This window comes from Sander lucioperca, chromosome 2 (genome assembly GCF_008315115.2).
Source record: "Sander lucioperca isolate FBNREF2018 chromosome 2, SLUC_FBN_1.2, whole genome shotgun sequence".
NCBI classification, from domain to species: domain Eukaryota; kingdom Metazoa; phylum Chordata; class Actinopteri; order Perciformes; family Percidae; genus Sander; species Sander lucioperca.
This window is the reverse complement of record NC_050174.1, coordinates 36929691-36948758: the sequence shown is the minus strand read 5'-3', so window position 1 is coordinate 36948758 and position 19068 is coordinate 36929691. Positions and strand designations below refer to the sequence as shown.

At 40.4% G+C, this 19068-nt stretch overlaps 1 protein-coding gene and 1 long non-coding RNA gene across 7 annotated transcripts in view; one reads left to right on the top strand and one right to left on the bottom strand.

The window, feature by feature from the left end:
* The first annotated feature begins 255 nt into the window (after positions 1 to 255).
* trpm3 (transient receptor potential cation channel, subfamily M, member 3) overlaps positions 256 to 19068 on the top strand; it is a 176396-nt gene continuing 157583 nt past the window's right edge. For 2 of the 6 annotated variants that reach the window (XM_031305960.2, XM_035996803.1), the window contains exon 1: positions 256 to 961. In XM_031305960.2, coding sequence (XP_031161820.1) covers positions 758 to 961 — 204 coding nt within the window. In that variant the 5' untranslated portion in view covers positions 256 to 757. The remainder of the gene's footprint in view (positions 962 to 19068) is intronic. The other 4 variants (XM_031305958.2, XM_035996810.1, XM_031305965.2 and 1 more) reach the window with 3 other exon arrangements.
* LOC116054437 lies at positions 7991 to 17540 on the bottom strand. The gene is made up of 3 exons (XR_004106065.2): positions 17298 to 17540; positions 13895 to 13897; positions 7991 to 8002 (listed from the first exon to the last, which is right to left on the bottom strand). It is a non-coding gene; the product is annotated as an uncharacterized LOC116054437 (long non-coding RNA).

The window sequence follows — 19068 nt, the reverse complement described above, 5'->3', positions numbered from 1 at the left end:
AACAGGAACGCTGCACACCAGAGACTCTTTCTTGTCTCTTTGTTTTCCTCGTCTGGTAGCTTTCTCTTTTTTCCGCCTGTCTCGCTGTCATTTGCTGTTCTTTCCTGTTCATTCTCTGGCCACTCTGTAAGCTCCTTGTTATTGTTTTGTCTCTGTTTTGAAGCCCCTTTCACCCGGATCTGAATATCGTACCCTCCAACCCCCTCCCTCACTCCCTCCATCTATCCATCCCTCCCTCCCTCTCTCTTTCCTTTGCCTTGTTGTCCCGGTTTCTCTCTCTCTCTCTCTCTCTCTCTCTCTCTCTGTGAGGAGGCAAAACAGCATCAACGGCTGAGCCACAGTAACAGCACATGCAACAGGGTGCAGACAGCACCTTCTGCTTCGCCACCTCTCCTCTCTGACTCTCATCCCTCTCAGAGGAAGGCTACATGGAACAAAAGAAGAGCACAGGAGTGCTGCCGAGCATCTGTTGAAGATCTGTTGTCCTACTCCTTTTGATCAAAAGATCAGAAGTAAAAAAAGTAAAAGAAACAGGGAAGAAGGAGTTGGGAATTTCTCTTGCACGATCCTTCAAAGTGAGAAAGAAGACTTAGAGAAAGAAGAGAGACTGAGCAGATCAGGCTTTTTCAGTAGGCAGCAGAGTTGAGAATGAATTGAAGATGCCACTTGTGGCACTAGTGTGATTTAAAGAACCGCCTCCTCGACTCAGTGTGGCTGCCTCACTTCACACATCTTTTCGACCCAATACTTAACACCAATGGCTTCCAAGAAGAAGTGGTCTGAGCGGAGGGAGTTGTGCAGGGAACGGCCGTTCTCCACCCGGGATGATTCATCTGTTGCGTCTGGGACATCTGGGCCAGGGCGTCCGACCACCAGGGGGCGCTTCTCAGAGTCGTGGAAGAGGCTCAGCTCAAGAGGGGGGTCCACCAAGAGGGGTGGGCTCAACTCTCAGCAGCCACCGGTAAGATGTTTTGAGGATACACAGGCCCCCTCTTCATGTTCCCTCAAAGATTAATCAATGACCTGGGTGCTGGGAGGGAAATGGGACAGGAAAGGCTGCTGTCAACATAGTTAGCACCTTGCCTGGGAGGGAGTTTAGCAACATTGAGGGATTAGGAGGTAAAGGCAGCACAGGAATTTTGGAAGACCACCTTGTTGATTTATTTATCAGTTCAGTAAGAAGGATCTCAACATCAAAATCCTCAGATTATTCACTCTGCGGTGCCTATTGCTAGCACTTGCATGATAAAAGGAAATTAAGATGCTGTTTTTGCTACTGTGCAGTTTTCCAACCCCCTGTTACCTTGGAAACCAGGTACTGCAGTCAGAACACAATTTTGTATTTACATTTTTTCTTTTTTTACAAATACTTATATACATATTTATAGTAAACTTTACTACATAAACATATTGGATTCTTTACCATTTTAGATTCAAAGCTGCTACTGTTTTCACCTTTTGAGATAATGCTCTCATCAATGCTAGTCACCTATAGAAGCACTACAACACATCCACCAAAGACTACTGGTGATTATGGTGTCTGTGCTCCCTGTATATAATGAGTAAATTGACCTATGGGCTAGTCTGTCACAACCCCTCAGCACCCAGTGGGAATTTAATGGAAGAAAAGAAGGCATAACTGTAGCACGCAATAGTGAGTCTACCTACGAAATAACTACCTGGTATATGAACCAAAAATGAGACAGCCCTGAGGAGAAATGTGTGCCATTTGCAAATAGGGCTGCAACTAACGATTATTTTTACGATTAATCCGTCGATTATTTTCTCGATTAGTTGTCTGGTCTATAAAATGTCGGAGAATGGTGAAAAATGTCGATCAGTCTTTCCCAAAGCCCAATATGACGTCCTCAAGTGTCTTGTTTTGTCCACCACTCAAAAGTATTCCGTTTACTGGCACAGAGGAGTGAAGGAACTAGAGCTGCAATCAGAATTTCTTTCATAAATAATGACTCAGACGATTGATCATTATGAAAATAGTTGGCGATTTATTTAATAGTTGACAATCAATAATCTTTGCAGCTCTATTTAAGTATTTCATCTTTTGAAAGGCAACGGTCTGTTGTGTGGCTTTATGATCCCATGCATAATGAACCGTTTTTGAGTTGATTATAGATGCTTAGGGATCAGCTAAAGTTCTGCCGCATAATTTATATATTATATTTATATAATAATTTATAAAACATGCAATTGTCTAAGTAAAAGTGGGCAATGAGCAATGATGGCTCAACAAGGCTGCCAATATCAAGAAATGGGAGATTCTTGAGGATTATTATAGTCAAATAAACATGAATTAAGTAACATTAATTGTATACCAACAGAACAACTGACAGCTGGGAGGCTTTCAATGACTGCATTTGTCTCCAGTTAAGATATTGTGTATGGTCCAAAATCACATTATAGCCTACTGTAGTAGTAGTATTACAGTGTAGTAGAAGTTTGAGGACAACTTGAAAGACAGGAAGAGGAACATTCCACTTGTCAAACTTGTGAATGATACACCTGAAGACAGTACAACTGTTAGTAAATACAGTTTAAAAATGTGCAAAACAGTGGGACATATTGAGAGAATTGTGAAATAGGAACCACTTGGTATTTTCGAAAGTGGTTGCACATATACACAACTCTTTCTTGTTAGATATCTGTCACTCCTCTCTTTTGTTTCACACCATTCCCAACCGTTTTCTTGTCTCCTGCACCTGCTTCAAGGTGCTGGGGTGCTTGTAGAGCTTTAAAATTGATGTATACTATGTTAGGGTTTTCCCTACCATTGTAAGGTTAAGGCACTGTACCCAAGCCGTATTGGGCACCACCTAAGAATGAATGTAACCTCAACGTGAGCATCAAAACTAACTAAATGACTTTTCTCAGATCTAATGGTTGTAGTTGGTCCAAAATGCTCCAAAATGATGTGAAATTGCATTTAATTTTATTGAAAAATGTAACGTTTTCTTGAGGGAGGACCCCTAAACCCCCCCGCCAAATATGTGCACTTAAGTCTTCCACAAACCTAGGGAAAACACTGTATGTCTTTTGGCAGCATCTGTCAGGCTAGTGGGACAATCTGATGGATCTGGGGTCCCATCCACTCTATTTTTGAAAAGTAGAACTTCACTGATGTTTGTGGATCGAGGTCAGAATATCTAAAGGTCACTTCTAGCTGGTGCTCATGGACTTGATCTGTTGGACGGTGATATTTGGCAGTGATATCTGAGCTGAGAGATATGTGGGAGATGGATCTGCATGGTTGGAAAATATGAGATGCATTTCTGGTTTTTCCAGTCATGCTCCAGTAACCAGTGCTATTTTGTATTGCACACATACTCTATTCTGCTATACAAAAATATCAGAGGAAGTGTTTTTTAAGCAATACTGTGAAATTGTGGGCTGTCAGACAGGTTTGTCACCACTGTGAATAGGGACTATATACTGTAAATGTAAAGGTGTGTGTGTGTGTGTGTGTGTGTGTGTGTGTGTGTGTGTGTGTGTGGTATTTGTGTTGCGTGGATATAAACTGCAGAGTGTTACTACCACAACACCTCTGATAGCCTCAAATCGTTAGACACTTTAAATCATTAGTCAGTTGTAATGGCCAGGTGTGTGTTAGTGTTACAGAGTGAGTGAGCGACCCTGTGTGTGACTGACTGAATGAGTGCGACAGAGAGTGAAAGATAGAAATTGAAAGAGAAAGTGAGTGAGAGAAATAGTCCACAGGCGCTTTGAGAATTCAATACTTGGTGATAGTGATGAATTTGTGAAAGACCGATAGGATAGGGAGAGTGAGGGGAGAAGACCTTTAAGATAATTCAACACTTAAGATTCTTTAAATTCACAGTGGAAGTCTGTGTGTTACTTTGTAGGGGTGTGAATCTATTCTTCTCTGAAAAATCTATTAGCATTTAGTTACCTGCAGCAGCACTAGAGGAGGTGTGGAGATGTAGCAGGCAGAGTTGTTGCTAAATATTTTGACAGGTTTTGATGCGTTTCACACCAAACACTTGGTTTGCAGTTTCAGTTCATAGGGGTGTGCCAAATCGTTTTGTAATACCGCGGTATCATTTTTAATATTATAAACAAATCATATCGTGATAATGGCATTATTCTGATCTGTTGACGTCGTACCATTACAAACTGCCAACAAGCATGGCTAAAAGCGAAATTTTCACCGGTTACATCACTTACATGTCAATCATTGTCCTGAGTTCACTTCAATTCAACAGACCTGTATATATATATATATATATATATATATATATATATATATATATATATATATATATATATATATATGAATGAATGATATGGCTTATTATATCATATGTTTAAGCTGTGCTGCGATACAACAATATACATGTATATTGTTGTATCGCAGCACAGATATAATAAGCCATATCGTCCAGCTCTAATAGTTCATCTTTACACACACTGCACAGTATTTTCCACCTGGTGGACGTTCTTTTCTTTGCATGTGAGAGGCTGTAGAGATCAAGTGTGTCTTCAGTTTGTTTCATGCTTCCGTCTTTATTATCACACGAATGCCCTGCAGTTTATTAAGCCATCTGTGGATCACGGAGGCCTTCTGTTCAGTATAGCTAGAGATATCCCATGTCCATTTTACAGAAAGACGAAAATGTTTTTTCAGGTTTAAATTACGCGTGTGTTTGTGTGGGTTTTGTCTGCTTGGCTGTGTGTGTATTCTAACGTGTGAAGCAGTATGCCATGCGGACTCTCCCTTGGAGAATCTGGCAATTTGAGATGGTGGAGGATGGTGGTGTTCAAGCCCTGCAGCTCACACCATCACCCTGATGCTGTCGGCTGTAATGAGTCTCATTCTGGGACCACAACAGTCTTGAAAACAGACATTTTGCAGACTGTGGTCAACCCTGGCTTCATAGCATGACTGCAAAAAGAAAAAAGTCAATTTGTTTCCTTTCCTCAGTGGGCTTTAGACGCTCTGATTAGGCCCAGTGGTGCTCACTACAGCATGTGTTTGTGACCATGTGTTGTCTCCATGTGTTAAGAAAAATGAATAACCAATTAAAAGTTACACCAAACTGCATAGTCCTTTTAAACTGAAACAGAGCAACCTGCACATATCTGCCATCAATCACATTTAAAACAGTATGCTGTCGTAGAGAAGAACAGGCTGGAGTAAAGGGAGGATGTGGCTGTGCTCCAGTATCACAAGAGAACATAGCCGCAGTAAAATATCAAAATAAAAAAGTCCTTTTTTGCTGATTTGTTATGGTTTCATCTAAACCATTGTGCTGTATCTAATTATGTTGTACTGGGGGAAGAAACAATCTTGCTTCTGAATTGAATTAATGCATCCATCTAACCACTTAAATGTGCGCACTTAACAATAAAAATGTCATATTCGCATCAGTTATGTATGCATGTGTGTTACGTGTTTGTTGAAGTGGCCTTAATCGGTATTTTTATGATAATGTATCAAATGACAATGTGAAAACAGTGTGACAATGTGAAAGAGGTTGCCTGTGATGAACCTATCTAAAAAAGAACAACGTTATTGGACACTTTGTTACTGCTCCGATGCCATTATACATTGCTCTTACACAATATCTACCCAGATTATTATATAATATAATTAGACTACAAACATAACAAGCTCTCCATCTGACCTCTGATCTCTCTTCATGCACAATGCAAATGTGCAAACTTATGTAATAGGGGCCCTAAGTACTATTGATTTCAAATGCATACAGAATGGTAGTTATTTTTTCTTTTATTTGAAGCTAAATTTGTTCTTTTTGGATCTCCTTAACCCAGGGGAAACACAACTGAAACTGTGTGAATGATTGTATTGGATTGTCATTACAATGAACCCAAGTGTGATATTACTTCACGAGGCGGAGGTCGGAAAGAAGCAAAGAGTTCTGACAGTTCCTATGGAAACGGTGCGTGGTTCAGTGATTTATGTTTTTAAAAAGGATGCTTTTGAAGAAAGATCAGTAGCTCACCCATTTAAATGTGTTTCCTGTGAGTTATGGTAGGAACTTTGGCATTTGTTCTTTTGTTGCTTCATAGCACAATTAACCAAATGATGACTTTTCAACACGTTGGTTCTGAAAAACGAATATAGATTCAGAGCCCTGTTGGGTGCCTGGAAACTCTCTCTCTCACCACAAAGCCTCGGATTAAAGCTATTTCTTCATGGCAGCGACATATTTTCAAAATCAGAATCAAGTTTATCATGCTTAAACAAGAAATGTAACTCAACTGTGAAAGACTTGCAATTAAGAGACCATTAAGCACAATCTTGTTTCTAACATGAACAAGAAATTGTGTTGCATAGGAACTGACTAGCTAGTTTACGGATATACGTGGGTGATGTGGCTAGTAGGCTTGGGCCTGTGTAAAAAAAAAAAGCAAACTGGTTTGATATTAAGCCAAACACTGGACTGGTATGCTGAATTTTACCACTGGATGTCATACTTGACTCAGCCGCTCCTGAGTGAGACTGATGAGAGAGCCCATAACGAGAGTGTAGCAACTCCAGTCCACATGGTGGCGGTAATGCACTTCTAGCCATAGTTTTTTTTCCCTGCAGTGTTTACACCTTGCCTCGTCTGTTGAGCGAAATGTAGCTTGTGTGAGGCTACAACAGTACCTAATTAATAAAAGAGCTAAGCTACTGATGAGCTATTTGATTCAGAAAACAGCAACAGTAATGATTGATGACTGACACTAGTTGGATTTAGTGCAAGTGACGCCGTCAACGCAGGTTGCTGATGTAGGCTAGGGCTGGGCAATTAATCGACTTTTGATCGTGATTTTGATTTCCGCTCCTAACGATCACCAAAACAACGTAATCGAGAAAAACTGTTATTTTGCACATTATGTTTTGCAAGTAAACTCTTATTTTGTCTTGTGTTCTGAATGAAGAGAAAAAAGTTCAAACGGTATTAGGGTATAAAGTATTAAGGGAAATTTCACAGTTCAAGGTGTTTTTACTGTTTCACTGTGTTTTAAGTTCAATAAATGCAGCATCTTTCCAAAAGTCTGAGTAATGCTAAATAATTGTGATTGTAAATACTGACCAAAATAATTGTGATTGTGATTTTTTTCCATAATTGAGCAGCCCTAATGTCGACTACTTTTTAATTTGCCAGAAAGCGTCATAGTGAAAATTGCCGGTTTAACCGGTTTGCATACAATCAAACTGGTTTAGCCTCGTAGAAGCAGACTGGTGAAACTGGTCATTGACCCAACTCTAGAGGTTAGCATGCAGGGTAGTGGAAAACCAAGTGTGAAGAAAGATGGACTGTACAGATGGTCTGGTAATGGCTTTTGCATAGTTATTTATTTTTGTTTTCTTTTTGGCTAAGTTTTCAGTGGACCTGCTAGCAGCATTCTTTCTTTCTTTCATTGTGGTAAAATACACTGAAATCCAATTGACTGTCAGCACTCATTGATGGTCGATTCATGCTGTAAATGTTTTTTTCCTTTTTCCCTAGTAACAATTTAATGCTCTTGAAATCCACTTTGGTGACACATAAACACTGCTGTCTAAATTATTACTTTGGTGTGTCGGTTGGCTCTCTCTAAGTCTCCATTAAGTTTAAAGGCTTATCAGATCCAGTGCTCTCATTGATATGAATGAGGGGGACTGTGTTTTGGAGCGGTATTTATGTCGGTCTGAACACAGCCTTACTAGTAAAAAATGTATTAACTTCATTGCACAGAAATCATGGGCGTCAGTGAGTCTACTTACCTAGGGACAAATGATGGTTCACTGAGGCGTATGAGTCAGTTTGTACTTAGTAAGTATTGATTTCTCCCTTCCTGTGAGGAGTCCATGTCCTATCCCATAATGATGCATGCACAAATAGTATAAATGTATGCCTTCTTATTTAGAGAGAATGGTACATTATTCTCCATCCTTACATAGAAAATATGTAGCTGCAAAGTTTCATAAAATCTCCACAAACATTTTCTCCATCCAGGCTAAATAAAAATGTACCTACAGATTGCTGCATACTGAAGCACAGCTGTAACTCAGTAAAATGATTTGACTTCTCGTGATCTTGCCTCATGATGATTAGACGTCATCTAGAGATGTCTCGAGCCGATCCAAATGATTTGAATCTTGGCCCATCTGGGCATATTTTAAAGGATAATTGTCGGCTAAAATAAAGCCGATTCAATTTTTATCAAAATGACAAACAAAGACGGAAACAACATGTCAGCTGTCGCTAATTGATGTTAATTCCTTGAATAACTTGATGAATAACAGGCCAAAGTTAAAGTTGACTGTTGGCTGTCTGGTTTGTGTGTCTGCACTCAGCCAAAGATTATTTGTGAGGGAGGGACTTCCACTCTGTAACGCTGCTGTTCAATTAGGAGTCAACTGAGTGTTTCGGAAGTTCCAACAGACTGATGCGTCTTCTCTCTAGCGGATCGCGCCAAGTCAATACCTCCCTAGTTAAATTTTCATTCATATCATATCAATAATTTAAGATGATCAGCTTAATAGTTTTGAACCAGGAAGTAGAAATGAATGAAAAATAAGGTGCGCCAATGTCAGAAGACTACACCTGTTATTTCAATGTGTCAGACACAGTTCACATTTAAACATCTTCATTGCATATCTTCTGCTCCTATACTGTATATACTATCGTACCAGGCTCTGGATTGGCACATAACCAACATTAAAGGACTCAGATCCGGATCAAGGCCAAGCAAACTTAATCAGGACATCCTTTACATTATCCCCTGTATTTGTCAATTGTAATTTGCACCATAACAATTATGTTTTGAATTAAGTTATGTTTAAATACTTACTCCTACACATAATTTTCTTAAAGGCATCCTTGATAGTAGCACGCAGTCAACAGCGTGGGTGGATAAGACTCATGGCGTATTGTAAACCATTAGCCCATCGTAATACACCTCATACTAATTAAAGACAGAGTAAGTACTGTAGCAAAGGGAATGGAAGCAGATGGATGAGAGAGCCACCTGGAGAAAGGATAGTGGGTGGTAGATTGACAGAGACAGGCAAGGCAAGGCAGCTTTATTTGTATAGCACATTTCAGCAACAGGGCAATTCAAAGTGCTTTACATGAAAACAGATTAAAAAATTTAAAACAGATAAAATACAAGAATAAAAGTTACAGTGCAGTATAAGAAAAGATGTGTGGAAATGTGAACACATCTATCCCCACAGTGCCTTGTAACCATAGCACCAAATAAACCAGGGAGTGCAAGCAGCAAAACAAAAGACAAAGGCAGAATGCCAAAAAAGTTTTTTTTCTTTCTTTTGAGAGTAATAGTATTAATAGTTGTAATTGGTCTCTCTGCCATGCCACTCCTGAGACTTTCGGTGGGGCTGAGTCATAACAAAGATGAGGCCGGGCTGCTGGCATGCCAACACAGCTAATTCCTCAACATTTTAATCTGCTTAACACACGTTTCAGTGGCAGACCGGTAGTAGAAATAAGCTGGTTATTTGATGGCAGTGATGGTGTGTGAGTGTGTGTGAGGGGGTTGACTGACATCTGTAGCAACAGTAGCTTGGAAACAGCCGTTCACGTAGAGTTTGCTTAAGCAGTTAAATCCGTGGGAGGTGTAAGATAGTGGGAGAATGTGCTGAGGCGACGAAGCATGTCTTGGGAGGATGAAAGGACTTATTTGTATGTGTTTGTGTGTGTATGTGATACAGATTGAGCTTTAAGAGCAAGAGGTTTCAGTCTAAGGGTGTTGAAATGAAAGTGGTACATTATATCTATCTCTTTATCCCTATCTCTCTCTCACACACAAACACAGTGGGGTGTGGCGTGACCCTTTTTTTGTTGAAGCCAAACTAAGAAGATCTTCCTGGATACCATTCAGAGAGATGATGTGGATGGTCAGCTTTTCCAGGGGGAAATAGAAAGGGCAAAATGAACTTCTGGCCATGAAAAGAAAAAGGGAGGGAAAAGGAATGCAAGGACGACAGGGTTTGATAAGGTCGCACGACAAACTTTTGTTGCTGAGGTAATGACCACAGTTGACCTGAGGTGTGTGTGTGTGTGTGTATACATGGACTATCATGTTTACTCTCTGAAGCTACAGCCTGCCAATTCCACTGAACTATTCGTAAGTTTGCCTGTACTGTGTGCCTTTGTCTGGTTAAATTGCTAAAAATAAATAAAAGGAGCTGACAGACTTTTGTTGATAAAATACCACATCCTACACTACCACGAGCTCCTTGTTTTTCTTATAGTCTTGAAAATGCCGTCCAGACAAGAACGTGCATGGGTGTCAGAAAATCATTTTACCAGTGTTGTATAAAGTACTAGAAAGCAATACTTGAGTAAAAGCACAAGTATCGTACTAGAAAAAGACTTTGGTAGAAGTGAAAGTTACCTTTTTAGAATATTACTTAAGTAAAAGTCTTAAAGTATCTGATATATACTGTACTTAAGTATCAAAAGTAATTTTCTGATATTTAATGTACTTAAGTATTTGAAGTAAAAGTAAAAAGTTTTTTTTTTTTTTTTTTTTTTAAAAAAGCAAGCGGTTAGAACTTTTATTGTGAACTTTATTGTGGCTTTCTTACAGTAAAGCATAAAGCATATTCAGGGTTCCCATATCTTAATCATCCGGTGGGAAGAATCTTTCATTCCAATGTACAGAAACATTTCTTGCAAATACGGCCACGGGTGTATGATGTTATCTTCACCACTACCCTGTTCACCGAGTTCACCATTATCGTCAGGGTGGTCGTCTACGATAACGGGAGGTCCTCCAGTAGGTGCTCGTGCTTCCATGGCGGTTTCAGTTGTGCGTCCTCCTCCTCCTTTAGCAACAAACAAGTGCTGAAATAGAGCGCGCGGCGGGCGGGAGCGTGCGTAATGCAATCTAGGAGCAGTGATTCGCCAAACCTCCCTTATTGCAGTCGCACACATTTCTTCTAATTTTATTTTTTTAGTAACGAGTAACGAAGATGCTTAGTGGAAATATAACGGAGTAAAAGTATACATTTTATCTAGGAAATGTAGTGGAGTAAAAGTGAAAGTTGACATAAATTTAAATAGCGAAGTAAAGTACAGATACGTGAAATTTCTACTTAAGTACAGTAACGAAGTATTTGTACTCCTTTACATTACAACACTGCATTTTACCAATTTGCGGATCCATTCATCCTCCTCTCTTTTCAGATGTAAGAGAGGCAGAGGTTTTATGTCAGCTCTATAATCCTTTCTCTCTGCAAGGCTTTTTTTTTTGCATCATTTGTTGAAGTGAACTGTGAGAGAACACTGTGAGGGGCTAATGAATTAAATTGAGAAGCTCTTTTTCATTATATCCATCTGATTGAAGTGTTCTATTGTCCTTAGGTAAGCTTTGTACACACTGTGCCCCTTGCCTTCCTGGCCAGTGCATTCAACTTGTTGGCGCACATTTTGTGCCAAAGTGACAGAAACAGTGAAATCCGCTCTGCCTGGGGTGCATCCAGGATTAAAAAATAGTGTGGGTTTCTAATCTACTCCGTAGCTGTTTGGATGACACACACACACACACACACACACACACACACACACACACACACACACACACACACACACACACACACACACACACACACACACACACAAACACAAACAAACTGTACACACACAAATCCTCAAGCAGAGGCCACCTGACCACACCTGAGGCAGGGAGGTTAAACCCAGCCCTCCTGCATGGAAAGTAAACGCCCCCTTCAGGTGCAATCATCACCCCAGTCAGAGGCTCTCTATAGCAGGGGTCTTCAATGTTTTTTAAGCCAAGGACCCCTTAACTGAAAGCTAGATGGAGCAGGGACCCCCTACTACCTATATTGTATAAAATGAGCAGCAGTCAGTCCGACCGGCGGTAGGTTTTGCTGGTCGTAGCGCTTGATTTGGTTATCAAAGACACTAGCAAATGCAACACAGTACAAAAAATAAGCACAGCAGAAATGTCAGACAGGTCGGACCTTGGTACAGAAATAAACAGGTTTGTCGATTTCACATATAATAAATATATAACTGCCATTTGTCTACCCGGAAGGGATTTTTGGGTTAGCGCAATGTCACGGTGATTCGGTCTATACTGCCTTCCTCCCTTCTTTTCCACCTCAACCATTATGTGTGCATCCTTATGTGTGCATCCTTTGAGTTGATTTCCTTCAAATGTGGTTTTGATTGCCTTTTAATGCACACAATTTATATTCATGTTTTCATTGTTATCTCATTGCAGAGGGAGAAAAAAAACACACACATAACGGCAACTAAACCCGACTTGGAATTTGCCTTCTATTAAATGTTCTGCTGTAACTGCCAACCTGCTAAATGTGTCTAATTCATGCTGATATCAATTAAGTCAACTTCAGTTTTTCCCCCCCACACACAGAGAAACATGAACATTTAGGGGAAACCGAATAATCATATCATAAATGACCAGAAGATGTTCTAAAAAGAGATTCTAAAAAAAATAAAAAAATTAATTAGCGACACTTGTGTTCATTATCACCTGGGTAGCAAGGGGTAAACACATATTTATAAACACATGGCATGGCGACTTGCTAAATCAATACATAGCCTCTTACAAAAGAACATGATTTGAGTTGCTCCCCTTATGGATATGTCAGATTAGTGGCATGGGTCCTGATCAAAGCTTTTTTAAACCCTCCTCTAAGCAGCCTTGCTCTGAATTCCTTTTACTAATTTATCCTCACTCAGACAGAGGAGGAGGGGAACAGAAATGTAGAGAGACAGAAACGTTAAAAGAGATGCTCAGTCATGCCTCAGCCAGAATAGCTTCTATTAGATAGTTCACATTAGGTTACAGCTGTTTTGTATGCAGAAAGGAATGATAAGTCTGTTGTTTTTTTTTATTACCCTCACTCCTTTCAAAACAAGCTGTTGCTTTTTTTCCACAGATTTTGGTGCCATTTGTTGACGTCAAGAACGAGGCTTGACTATGAGATCTCTACTTTTTTTTTAACCTGAGCTCTAGTATTTTTTACCCGTTTCTCCCTGGAATTGTTCTGACATTAGCTTACTAGGTGCTTTTTTATTTCAGATGAAGCGGCTTGCCCCCACCGTAGCATGCTGTGGGAAGCCCTGATCTTTTTAGTGTGCTGAAATCATCAATATGTCATGATTAGAAAGCAGCCCGGTGTCATCCAGTCTGTTTCCACCTGGCCCTCCTCAAACCTGTTGCCAAACCTAGAATTAGGAAACCCTATAGAAGGGAGCTCTGTCTTTTTTGTATGTAAATGTTGATATTCCTTTTCATGTAAATTTAGATATCTTTGAATAGAGATCCGTTGATCTGAAACCCGTGTTGCACCCCGTCTTTGAACTGTGGCTTTGAAGCTTCTCTGTCTGACGCCATGAGCTCTGGGCTTTAAGCCGAAGCGTATCCTCGTATTTCCTGGTGTAGCATTGTGGCAATAATGATTGCCATAAAAGCCATTACCAGGGACCCCGGGGCCAATGGGCTGTGGGTCTAGCTTTATTACACCGACCCACATTTCGGTAATTACACTATGTCTACGTTGCTACAGCAACATGGAGGTTTTCAACGGCTAATGCAGAATTTATGTCAGGGCAGATTGGTATTTTGTTTCATACACACTATTGCAGGCAGGCGTTCAGTGTGTGTGTGTGTGTGTGTGTGTGTGTTTGTGCGCGTGTGCTTGTGCATGCGCGCATCAGTTTTTGTAGCTGTACATCTGTGTGTTCGTGTGCCTTCTCAGTGGGGGCTCATTTCAGAGACGCAGGGACAAAATGGAGGCGGTTGACCCATTACTTCTACCATCCACTATTTCACCTCACTGGTTCCATCCACTCAGCTGGGCACTCAGGCCTGATTTTTAGGACAACCTGGAAACACTCCTAAACACAGGCTACGTCAAACACTTAGTGGCCAGAAGGTTTTAGATACAACTAGTCTGAACTAGACTGATCCAAACGCGGCCTTCTTGGCCAGAGGGACATTTTCTCATCAAAATCGCAGGAGCCTCATGGCTTGTGCTTGTCTTAAGATAATAATGCATGTTCAGAATTAGTTTAGTGAAGTGGGCATTTTTCTAAAGGTAGAAATGTGATGAATAAAATTACAATATTCTTCACTTAAGCCTCTGAAAAAAACCTTTTAAGGCTTTGAGAGTTTCACTAAAAGTTTTTCAACTTGATCCTGGATTGAATTAATGAATCAAAAGTCTAAAGCCTCAGTTATTGTTGAAGAATAAGGCTTTAGGTTTTAAGACGGCAGTCTTCTCTGCAATATTGCAGGGTGAAATGAGTGACTGTTCATTATAACGGCTTCTGGCACTGAGCCATGTCTGCATTGCTCTGTTGACTCAGAAGATTAGATCGGCAAGCACTAAAGCTAATCTGGCATTTATAGATTTCTGTGTGCGTGTGTGTGTTTGCTCTTTTTCTCCATTGAGCACTGGACTGACAAGGACTTGGGGCCTTCAGGTATTACCAGATGGGCACTGCACTGATCTCCTGTCGACCGAAAGAGAGAGTGAGAGCGAGAATGAGAGAGGGAGAGACAGAGTCATTCTAAAGAGAGGAAGGCACCACCACATTACCTTTTGTACGAAATAGGGCTGGGAATTGATAAGATTTGATTGATACCGATGCCATCATCGATTCTGCTTATCTGTCCGATTCTTTAACCATTCCTGATACATTTTCTGTGTGGAAAAAAAAGGCCTACACAGGTTTTCAGGTATTATAAAAACTGTCAATTGATAAGTTTGTTGAAAGTTTTTAACAAAAGTTGTTCCCCTTTCTTACTGGGATACAGGCAGCATGTGTACTACAGTATTTAGAGAGACTTTCTTTGGTCATGATAGAATGTTACTATACAATTCTATGGTTTATCAGTGAAGTGTATGAACTACACTGCAGACTGAAGCCTACAAATAGGGACAAAGTGACGATGACTCATATAACCGAGTCCAGCGCGGGTTGAATGCGCATTGTTCCACGTCATATACGTCTCTTGCATAAAATGTCTGTATTGTCACTGCGCTGCATTTTTATAAACACATCTGTGGCCCACATCTAGGTGCCGTCTCACGTCGCACGATAGATCGCATCTACCAAGTAGAATAGTGATCCGCTATTGTTTCACCTCACACATAAACAAGCACACACACCCTCACCTCACACAAACAAGTGGCTCTGTCTCGCACACATGCAGCGCAAAGCTGTTTCGCACGGGTGCTACTGTCGTAATTTCTCACATCCCAGAAGCAGCACTGTTTTCATTGTTCGTCGTGAAATGAAGTTGCTTTAGGCTGTTTCTTCCTCTCCGCCATGACTCCTTCAGCGTAGCAGCGTAGACACATTAGTTTGGCTTTTTGTTTTGCAATGCGTAACTGTCAGGATGAACACGCTGGCATCGGTAAAAGGAATTGATAAGCTTAGACGCATATGATTCCGATGGATCGGACAATTTGGGATCTCGAATTTCCCGTCCCCAGTGTTAAATTTCTCTGAATTAACCAGAAGTTTCACTTCCACTTTCTGCCGCAGAATTTTTTTTCTGTATTTTATAAGAAATTTAAATTGTTTAAACTACTATGATAGTGGATTAATCAAGTTGCAAATGAAGACCGCTGATGGAACCTCTCCCGACCCCGCAGGACATGAAATCACATTGATGTGTCATAGACTGGGCTGTAGCCAAAAGTGAAGATTTTTAAAACACTACCAATTACTAACTAATGATCAAATGTTGACTTCAGTATTATATGCAAATGCACTGACTTTTGTCTTCTGCATCACCTCTAGTGACACACTTGACAGTGGTATTCTGATAAGCGGAGGGTAGCAGTTGGTCGACATTTTTGACAAAGCTTTCCAATGGTTTTCTTTCTTCCTGGCAAGAATTTCATCTCCACTGGCAACAATGACTCCACCATTGGCCATATAACCTCTGGAGTGCAGCAGCTTTCTTATTTTTCCCTGAGGCACATCATATGCAGACATTGAATTATCTTCCATTGTAAAGAAGTTGACACTTCCTGCTAAGCCCAGCAACCTCACTCATCTGTCACCTTTAGTTAAAGGTCTAGTACTGTAGATGGTGAAAGACTGTCCCAAAATTTTTTAAGAAAACTAAAACTAATTTCATATCACTGGTTTGGACAAATCTAAATGCTCAAGAGTATTGTGGCATCTCGTTTTTGTTTTTTGCTACCAATATTAACCCAGGTAAGAAAACTTGATGTTGTGCTTTTTGATTCTAACATCATAGACATAAATCAGAGATAGATACTGTATGATCTAAATTGCCCAGGTAGACTGTTAATGTGTAATGCAAAAAAACACAATCTCTTTCTCAGCCTCATTTCTGCTAAGAGCCTCAGATGGAAAACTGAATGCGAAGGCTTGAATCGCTTGAGTTGCTTTAATGCAGTCACATTATGCGAATGAGCAATTTAGTCGGGCTGTTGCTGGAGTCCAACAATGATATGCATTAAATGAGTATATCACAGTGTTTACCTGAAATGGTGTGTCCCTATATTTCTCTCTCTTCCATGCCTTTTCTCTGTTTCTCTCTAATTCTGCTCTCTTACTCAGTATCAGACTGGTGTGTCCATGGAAATGTGTCTCAGAGGGACTCCGGGGATGTTCTCTTGCCACGGTTGGTTGTCACACTTCTCTACTCCATTGGACGGAAGATGGAAACACTAAAAACTCTTTCCCAACTACTACTTCTTGAAAAACTTGAAGCTTAACACCAGCAATTTTAGACCTGTACTAAATAGTTTATTTTTTATTAATCATTGATTGATTCTGCACGTCTTGACAGTCAGGGTTAAGTTTTTTTTTAGTGTAATAATGAGACTCTTGCTGTCTTGATGCTTTGGGTAAACCATTCATGGTAGAGAGAGTGAATGCAACACGGCGATACTCTGTTGAATATACTAAGGTTTTACATTTGTAATACATCAGAGTCCCACATGTCGGTGGGTCCTTAAAGTGGGTCACACTTGCTAGTTCAAAATCCTTTCTAGCACCAAGGCAACGGACACAATGCATCAAAGGTGCCTCTCCATGTTTCGTACTACTTGTACTACTACTTCGTACACTGCTCGTTTGCTGCAAAACCTCACCTCGCTGAGTCCGCAAGTTTATACAGAAGTTGGCCCACTACAACGGTCACTGCAGTGACAGTCACAGTTCTTTGCACTGGTAACAGTACACATATAAATTGACCATCCTGCTATTTTGATTTGAATGATAATGTCTGTTCTACTCCCATTCTATTTCTATGCCTATAACTATTTAACGGAGTGCTTTAACGGAGTGTCTATTTGCACCCCTGGTACGAATAGCCTCGGCCACACAGCTGAGCTATTCACACCCTGTGACGTAACAACAAAAACACGTTCCTCGCGTGCACCAAAATCATGCCGGACGTTCATCTTCCATGACAGCAGAAACTGGCATATTAGGAAAGTTTTGTCTCTAAAGTTTATAACAATTGAATTTCTAGCGGAAAATGGATACTACAGTTGCGCTTTCTGTCTTGTCTGAAAGCATACAACCGTCAGTTTGTTAGTTAGTACCTATTTTTTGTATACAGTATGGTTACCTAGCAACCGAGCCTTGAAGACACCAAGTGGTAAACAGTTGTACAACTGCCTGTAAGAACTGCTAGGTGAGTGGTTAGAACACTGACCTTTGGTCTTGGGGTCCGGAGTTTGATTCCCCTGTGAGGCGATCTTATTTTTTTTATTTTGGATTGGATCATTTGCATGCAATTGCGCAAGTTAGGGCCCGCGAACGCGAATTTTTTTTGCAGGGTGGTAGGGGAAGACTCATGAATATGCCTGCTCTGGTTTGGGTTGGTTAGGTTAGGCAAGAGGAGTGGGATTGGTTATGGTTAGGGTAAGAATGTCAGGGCGATAACATTCCATAAAGGTGTAATACATGAGTAGTATGGATAACTGTGTGTAAATATATGCCAAGGTACTGTAAATGCACAGGGGTGCAAATAGCATACATTGATATTTGTACCAGACTGGGTATTAATAGAACACATTGCTGTGTCCACCGGCGGGGTACGAATAGCATTCATTTCTAATTACACCAGGGTATGAATAGCACTTCTAATTGCACCAGGGTACGAATAGCATACACTGCTAATTGTACCATGGGTGCAAATAGCCGCACCCTTTATTTAAATCTGTGCATACAGTTCACAGACTAGGTGGCATATTACTGCAAAATAATTCCTTCTCCAAGGACCACCAGTAGTCCTTGTATATTATTCAGTATTATTCATTGCCAATTACATGGACAGAGTTCCCATAACTACCACGCTGTGCTGTGTGCTGTTTTTGCCATCCTCAGTTTGGGCAAGTCTGAAGTTGCTTTTCAGCTACTGCTGAAAACAAACACACACACACACACACACACACACACACACACACACACACACACACACACACACACACACACACACACACACACACACACACTGATGCATACAGACAAATGTAAATGCTTCCATGCAATTTACATGTACCTACAGTCACAGACTGTACACAGTGACTGTAATTGCCTCTCTCTCTTCTGAATCTTCTCTATCTGGACCTTTACTCATTTTAAATTGTTGTGTTGCTTTTAAATACTTCTGGGCAGGGCATGAAGTTAACTTTTTTGACCACCAGCCACTGTGGCAGGTGGATTTTTAAATCCACCTGCCACAGGGACTTTTTAACAGCCACTTTTTTTTTTGCGTCATAAAAGTGAAAAACAGGAATTGCTGTGACTCTATGATCCTGTCCTGTCCTATTGATGGTAGCCCGCCTTGATAATCCTGCATAGGGGCCCAGTGTTGGCTCGTTATGCCACTGCATATAAGAGATGAGATGACTGACAAAATCAGGAGTAGCCTACGCCACCACAACAACAACAAAACACTGGTGAATGCGCACCATAACACATGAATGTTTTTTGTATAGTTCTTAAAAATAAAAAAATAAATAAAAAGGAAACTTGTTTTGGGGAGAATAATACTTATTACTATTAATTAATTACTCTAGGC